Source organism: Nicotiana tomentosiformis, chromosome 1, assembly GCF_000390325.3.
Source record: "Nicotiana tomentosiformis chromosome 1, ASM39032v3, whole genome shotgun sequence".
In the NCBI taxonomy this organism is placed as follows: Eukaryota; Viridiplantae; Streptophyta; class Magnoliopsida; order Solanales; family Solanaceae; genus Nicotiana; species Nicotiana tomentosiformis.
The window spans coordinates 132,945,483-132,953,928 of NC_090812.1; the positions used below are offsets into that span (position 1 = coordinate 132,945,483).

The window sequence follows — 8,446 nt, forward strand, 5'->3', positions numbered from 1 at the left end:
AAGTTCTATTATTTTAGGGTTGTGGTTAGCCATGAATATTGATGTTTAACCATTATTTTTTCCTTTAATGCAAACTTTCCATTATATAGTTGTTTCTTTAACTCTGAGCACAATTGGTTGATTGTTTAGCTTACAGTTAAGTATTATCAACTATCTAGATTATGCTTGAGAAACCCGTTCTTATATTAGAGAAGAGTTAAAGAGAGTGTGATCTTATTCCAGGGTCAGGGTGCGGATTTGTGGTTATGATATGAATTTACCTTGTCACGACGCTTAATTATATACCATGATCATAATGCATTCATGGTAGATTAATTCCACAGAATTATAGGTGTTAATTTATCCTGAGTAGGCGAGTACTAATTCGGAAGTATAGTATGAGAGTAATTCTAATATGGTTAATTAGGAACCTTGGGTAATTCAATTTCAAGAGAAAACAATTAGAACTCAATTGGATTGGTGAATCAGTCACGGCCCTGGAATACTCATTTTTACTGAATTAAACTCTTAAGATCAATTCATTGCTGTCATAGTTTTATAGCTTATTTAATTTCCGTTATAGTAGATTAGTAACAAGAACTCAACTCTAGCTACTTGACTAAATAACGGATTTTCGTTGAAATTAGTAAGCAGTTAATGAGAAGTCTAAATGGGTTTGATACTCTTTCTCATCACTCTATTAATTGTATGTATGCCTGGTGTATATTTGAGAGCAACGCACACCTTATTGGAATCAGTTTTTGGACAGAGTGCGTTATCTCCCATAACTCCTTTGAACCACACAACCTAGTCTTGCCCTTATAATACCCCTAAAATAAAAATAAATAAATTTTTTTCTTTTTTTTTTCTTGTGAGGAATTGTTCAAGATGTCCGTGAATAGTGGAGGAATAAAAAGTAGGAGAGGGAAGACATTTAGCTGAGAACTGATATACCATCCACGTGAGTGGTGGAGGCGGAGCTGCGTGCAACAAACCTTTAATATTACGTTTGAATGTTTTTTTTTAATTTCCCTAAATTTCCATTTTCTTTTGGTTCTTTTTTTGTGTGGAAATTTATATTAGCTGTAGGAACCACATACACGTAAAGCATCGAGAGCTTCCTTCGTTTCCCTATAAATACATACCTCGCTCACCATTATCCTCACTCCAATATCAATTTTGATCAAACTTATTAAAGTGAAATATACGTCTAAGAAAAAATGTCAGGAATAGTGCACAAGATAGAGGAGAAACTCCACATGGGAGACCACAAGGATTCAGAAAAGAAGGGCGAGGAGCACAAGGAGAAGATGAAGGAGAAGGGCGAAGGACACAGGGAGAAGATCAAGGAGAAGCTCCATGGAGAAGATCACAAGGACGGGGAGGAGAAGAAAAAGAAGAACAAGGACAAGAAAGACAAGAAGGAGAAGAAGCATGACGATGATAGCAGCAGCAGCAGCAGTGGTAGCGACAGTGATTAGATTCGATCTGATCCTCCCACATTTTCCTCTACTCCTGGTATCTTCTTTTATATTTCTATCTATATATCAATTTATTTACTCGATCAACTTCAATTTATTTTGTGTTTTTGAATCGTTAGTTTATTTAACTTTTTTATTTGATTCTGTCAACTCCTACGTAATATTTTTTTTTATTTCTTTATTCCTTTATTCATAAATGTGACTTTTTTTAGTGCTGCTGTCAACTATTATAAACCTACCATGTTTTCCACGGGACAAGACTAACACAATTTTGGACATATATAGTTTATCATTTAATCTGTATTTACTTATTTGCTAAAGATATCTTGGTCATTTGTGTTAATCATCTTTAATGGATATTATGGTACACTGCTATATCATGTGTGGTACTGCATTATTAACATTTGAGATGATCAAATGTCAAAAGCTCGATAGAAAAAGTCGTTTAATCAGTTTGAGGGAATAGTATGTTAGGAATCTGAAATGCATAAATATTTTTGGCTGTTCTGACAAAAGCTCTAGCTAATTCACTATTGAAAGCGCTAAATCGACAGAGTTAGGATTACATGGAGTGCTCGTTTAGCATTACTTGTTTCCAAGAATATGCTATCCAAAAAAAAACCAAAAAAAACCCTAACATAATGTTCTTTATTTCTATATATAAATAAACATTACAATTTGATGCTTAGTGTTAAAGTCAAAATTTTCGATTCTCCCTTCATCTCGAGTTGTGGTTTTTGTTCTTTTCGGAAGATAGAATTTATTCATGTCAGTTTCATTCTTTTGTGTGTTTCTTCTTTTTACTCGTGTTCCATTTCTCTGCGTGACAGGTAAAGGGAATTGTGATAAGTATTTCTGAGATTTGAGCTAGAGGTACCAATGGCATTAGTTGCAGAGGAAAAAGAAAATAGGAGAAAATAAACAAAAATAAAAGATGACCATGCGATCTGTATTGGGTCTAATGTATCCTAATTTGCGACAGTTCGTGAATGTACTTTCGTGAGCTAATAAAAATGAAGTTTTTGATGAGTTTCTTTCTGCTTGTATTGACTTATTTAGTTCTTGCTAAATATATGTTGGGTGGTCATAAATTTATTTAATTAGTAAATTTATTCGCGTTTCGCACAATTATAAAAATAAAATACTAAAATATGGCTAAATAAGTAACGGCATTTAAAAGAAAATTAATCTTTACTAATTAAAAATTTCTTAGTGATTCTACTGTGAATATTACAAAGGATAAATGACTTGTTAAAATTGATAAAAGTACATTTACGTTAAAAGTCTTTTACACAAACAAAAATTAAAATTTCATTTGTACTCACTTAAAAATGAAAGCTGTAATTAACTTTAGATATAATACCTCAATTTCCATTTAAATGAAGTGCCTCCATATTATTAAGGAACTTTTTAAGAAATGAAAGTATACTTTATAATAATTTAAAACTAAGAATAATAGATTTCGTTTTTGTCTTCTTAAAACAAAATAGGATGATGGAATTAAAAGAGAGAGGGTCGTAAGAAAAAATTTTACATATAAAGACTATCCCAAACTAAACAGATTTATTTGTTGTTTATTATCATATCAAGCCTTTGGTGCCTATGTTGCTATTAGTGCGCTTCTTTCGCTTCGGCTAATATAACGTCACTATTCTCAGCCTCTACCATAAGTTTTGTATCCTCATATCCAATCACAAAATTAACTTGGCAAAAATAAATTCATGTCGAGCATTGTGGCGCCCAATAAATGTTATTACAGGCCAAAGATTTATCCCTTAGCTTTTAAATTAGATTGAGTTGCAATATACTAATGTTTTACTGAAAAGGGATTATAGAGTACCATTCATCAGATGCTTTGGTTATTGTACCATTCACCAGATGCAACTTTATCAATACTAATTCCAACTGAAACATGAAATTCGCTCGTACCAAAATGAATATTCAAGAACATATAAGAAAATTTGCCATTCATATTGATAAATAATATGCTCCTAATATGAATACAATGCAAAGTTTATTTCTCAAAATTCAATACCTTCTAACGCCGTCAAAACTCCATCAAGATGCACACTAAAATGAAAATAATGAAGAAAACAAAAGGAATTAGAATGGACAGAAAACACACTAATGAAAATGAAGAGGCAGAAGACACCAGAAACTAATAAGACAACACATTAAATATAAAATAAAGCCAGAGGAAATAACCAAAATGCTTAGTTACCCCTTTCAATCCAAAGTTTTGACAGAAAAGTGTGAAAGACTTTAAGTAGGGGAGAGGGAAAGTAAAAGAACCAAAAATCTTTAGAGGCACAAAATGAGGTCCTGATATTTTTGAATTTTTCCTCTAAATTTCCACGCAATAAACTCAACTATTAAATCTAAATGCTTAGTTATCTCTTTTAATTTAAAGCTTTGACATTTACTGTGTGAGAGACTTTAGGTAGGCGAGAGAGCAAGTAAAAAAACAAAAATCTTTAGAAAGGCAAAAAGAGGTGGGAAAAAGGCCAAAAAAGAGAGGGAAAAGATGATAAATAACATTCACGAAGTTGATTAAGCAAACAGATACAACAAACAGGAAACAAACATCTTAATGGCAATGCATAAAATGTTAGATGAAAAATTCATTAAGTGAATACATTCAAGAGTAAGCAAATCTCATAATGGACGATAAAATAATCAAAAGATAAAAACTTTTTTGCTACAAACAAAACCAAATTAAAGAAATCTCAAGAACATAAGATACAAAAATATATTTTTAAAATTCAAATAATCTTATATGTTTCACGAATATTGAAAATTACCAATTAGAGTTGGATAGAATACACGTTTTTGCCTCGGCGAAGGAAAGCGGAGAGCGAAATAGTTGGTGAGTGGTGGTTCTTCCTTCCTTTCTATACTTCGCTTGTTCCTTTGTGGAACGATCATGTAAGTACAATTTCAACACAGAGAAATTTAACATTGTATACGGTCAAAATCGAGTTTGCCTTTCGTTCGACTAATCAAGATTGGAGCATGATGCACCGAGGTTCGTCATTATAATATCGAGCTGTGAGGTAAAGTTGAAAGGTCGAGCTCGAGACCCAAAGACCGATCAAATACCAAGCTCGAGTCAATATCGGGTTCGAGACCTAGAGACCGATCAATGTCGAGCTCGAGTCAATAACGGGCTCGAGACCTAGAGACCGATCAATGTCGAGCTTGAGTCAATATCGAGCTCGAGACCCAGAGACCGACCAATACAGAGACCGGCCAAGATCAAGATCGAGCCAAGGGACAAAAGAGCCGTTATATCCGCATTTGGAGAGAATCTCGGCGGAATGGGATCCCCACTGTGTATTTTTAATTATACCCAAAATGGGATTCCCCCACTATATTAAGAGTGGTTATCATTTGTAAGAGGTACTCATATACATTCATACATTCTGACATTCAGATTTTATTGAGATTTACATAACATCTAGGAAATATTATCTTTTTTTGGGCTTTTAATATTAATTCATCTTGTTCACTTATCAATCATTTTCTACTCAATTTGGATTTGTATTCGCTCCTTTTTACAGTCAATATTTGATATATCTCTACTTATTTTTTCAATTTGTACCAAGTTACACAGCGTATCCTTAGAACTATATATAAATTCAACTCTATCTGTTTTCGGGTAAACAGTTTGGCGCCCATCGTGGGGCTAAAGATAATAGTGGTTATTTGGTACGAATCCCTGCAAAACACACCCTTTTACACTTACTCTTGGAAGTGTCTTTGATTTCAGGTTAAAAACGACGAACTCCCAATTAATGGCCCTACCTATCGACAACGAAGCTGGCCTTCAAGATGAAAACAACAACCTGACGGCCGAGAATGAAAGGCCACTCACTGATCCCGTTGGAACTCGGGCCGTAGATCCAATTGACGTTAATCCACATGTGGCCATTGAGGCAAACCAACGTTCCGACCCCGAAAACAACATTCATGGTGGAACTCGATCTGCAGTTCGAAATACCCAAAATGTTGGAGAAGACGGGATCAGCCTGCGTATGATTTTCAAAATATTGCAAGCTAAATAGGTAGCGATAGCTCAGTTGCAGAGCCAAACCTAGGCACCGAGCAGGCTCGAGCCTGGTCCACCCCAAGAAGTCACCCACAAAACGGGGTGAGCTGTAGTAAGGTCAAATGAACAAGAATTGGGGACTAATCGTGAAATTATTAAGATGCTCGAGGAACTGACAAAACGAATTGAGTCAGGAGAAAAGAGGATTGAAGTAAACGACAAAAAAGTAGAAACTTATAACTCTAGGGTTGATCAGATCTCAGGGGCACCACCGGTATTGAAGGGCTTGGATTCTAAAAAATTCGTACAAAATCCTTTCCCCCCAAGCGCGGCTCCCAAAATGATCCCCAAGAAGTTTCGCATGCCCTAAATTCCTAAATATAATGGGACGACCGACCCCAATGAACATGTCACCTCTTACACATGTGTCATTAAAGGGAACGATCTAGAAGATGACGAGATCAAATCCGTATTATTAAAGAAGTTTGGTGAAACCCTGTCAAAGGGAGAAATGATATGGTATCATAATTTATCGCCTAACTCTATCGATTCTTTTGCTATGCTTGCAGATTCTTTCGTAAAAGCACATGCCGGAGCCATAAAGGTCAAAACTAGGAAGTCGGACCTTTTCAAGGTAAGGCAAAAAGATAACGAGATGCTAAGAGAGTTCGTATCTCTTTTCCAAATGGAACGAATAGATCTACCACCGGTCACGGACGATTGGGCCGTTCAAGCTTTCACCCAAGGATTGAACGAACGAAGCTCGATGGCTTAACGATGGTTAAAGCAGAACTTAATCGAGTACCCGGTTGTTACCTGGGCCAATGTACACAATCGATATCAATTGAAGATTAGAGTCGAAGACGACCAGTTGGGTTCTGGGACCGTTATTAAAAGGGACATCGACCGAGAACCAAGGTCAAACAAGGACCGATATTGGCCGTATAACGGAGATCGCAGGGGTAGCGAACCTGTACGCAACTCCATACGAGGCGAAAAGAGAAGTGATCGAGGCTAAGGGTCTCGGGGACTGATGAACAAGAATGGGTTCGACAGGCATACCGGACCTAAGGAAGCACCACGGTTATTAGAATATAACTTCAACATTGATGCATCCGCCATCGTGTCGGCTATCGGACCCATAAAAGAATATAACTTCAACATCGACCTATGCAGTCTGATCTAGCCCAGAGAAATACCAATCAAATGTGAAAGTACCATGGCACCCATGGCCGTAGAACTGAAGAATGCAGGCAGTTGAGAGAGGAGGTACAATGAAGGGCACCTTCGAGAAATTTTAAGTGACCGGGCCAAAAACCATTTCAAAAATAGAGATTTCAATAGACAAAACGAACAAGAAAAGCCACAACACATCATCCACATGATCATCGGAGGGATAGATGTCCCTTAGGGGCCGGTGCTTAAACGCACTAAGATGTCAATTGTAAGAGAGAAGCGATCTCAGACTCAGGATTACACACCTAAAGGAACTTTGTCCTTTAGTAACGAAGACGCGGAAGGAGTCATGTAACCCCATAACGATGCACTGGCAATATCTGTACTTATGAATAAAACTCAAGTTAAGCGTATGTTAATTGATCCAGGTAGTTCGACCAACATCATTCGATCAAGGGTCATAGAGCAACTCGGTCTACAGGACCAGGTCGTGCCTGCAACCCTGGTACTAAACGGATTCAATATGGCGTGTGAAACTACTAAGGGCGAGATAATTTTGCCAGTAAATGTGGCTGGGACCATCCAAGAATCAAAGTTCCACGTGATCGAGGGCGATATGAGATATAACCCTCGTTCGAGAGGCTATGGATCCACAATATGAGAGCAGTACCCTCGACCATTCACCAAGTTCTGAAATTCCCAACATTGGAGCGAATCAAAACGGTCTACGGGGAGCAACCGTCCGCAAAGGAAATGTTTGTCGTCGATGAAGTGATTCTGATATCTTCACTATCATCGACAAAGAGATCATATTCCAAGGAGAAACGAGATACCAAATAGTAATCACAAACGTTAGCCTCAACCCAACTAGATAATCAGAAGACTGACGAAGATGATTACTATGGGATCCCTCGATCCTTCGTGGTCCCCGATGACTCCGACGCTACCAAATCAATGGTCGAAGAACTGGAGAAAATCACGCTAATCGAACATCTGCCCGAACGAAAGGTATACCTGGGCACAAGGTTAGATCCCGAGCTCAGGAAAAAGCTTATTCAATTTATTATAGCTAACATGAACTGTTTTGCTTGGTCCCATCTTGACATGACAGGGATCCCACTGGAAATAACCACTTATAGACTAAGCTTGGATCCGAAATTCCATTCGGTAAAGCAAAAAAGAAGGCCCCAGTCCGTGGTCAAACATGCCTTCATCAAGGACGAGGTAACCAAACTTCTTAAAATAGGATCCATTCGAGAAGTAAAATACCCCGAATGGCTAGCAAATGTGGTGGTAGTCCCTAAGAAGGGAAACAAACTTAGAATGTGTATAGATTACAAAGACCTGAAAAAAGCATGCCCTAAGGATTCTTCCATTTGCCTAATATCGATCTTATGATCGATGCCACGGCTGGCAACGAGACTCTCAGTTTTCTCGATGCCTACTCAGGGTATAACCAGATACAGATGAACCCGGAGGATCAGGAAAAGACTTCGTTTATCATTAAGTACGGTACCTACTGTTATAACGTAATGCCATTCGGTCTAAAAAATGCTGGTGTAACTTATCAACGCCTAGTAAACCGAATGTTCGAAAAACAAATAGGAAAATCAATGGAAGTTTATATTGATGACATATTAGTTAAGTCCCTGCGAGCAGAAGACCATTTAAAGCATTTGTAGGAAACTTTCGACATACTGAGGGAGTACAATGTGAAGCTCAACCCCGAAAAATGTGCATTCCGGGTTGGCTCAGGAAAATT

The 8,446-nt window shown here is 37.3% G+C and overlaps 1 protein-coding gene across 1 annotated transcript; it reads left to right on the plus strand.

The window, feature by feature from the left end:
• Positions 1-1,093: 1,093 nt before the first annotated feature.
• Positions 1,094-2,489, plus strand: LOC104109802 (protein SRC1-like). Its single transcript, XM_009619167.4, has 2 exons — positions 1,094-1,497; positions 2,291-2,489. Exon 1 carries the CDS (start codon positions 1,200-1,202, stop codon positions 1,458-1,460), a length of 261 nt encoding a protein of 86 aa, XP_009617462.1. The 5' UTR covers positions 1,094-1,199; the 3' UTR covers positions 1,461-1,497; positions 2,291-2,489.
• Positions 2,490-8,446: the final 5,957 nt, after the last annotated feature.

Bases quoted from the DNA above. Each gene is read 5' to 3' on its own strand.
- LOC104109802 (XM_009619167.4), top strand. From the start codon at position 1,200: ATGTCAGGAATAGTGCACAAGATAGAGGAGAAACTCCACATGGGAGAC.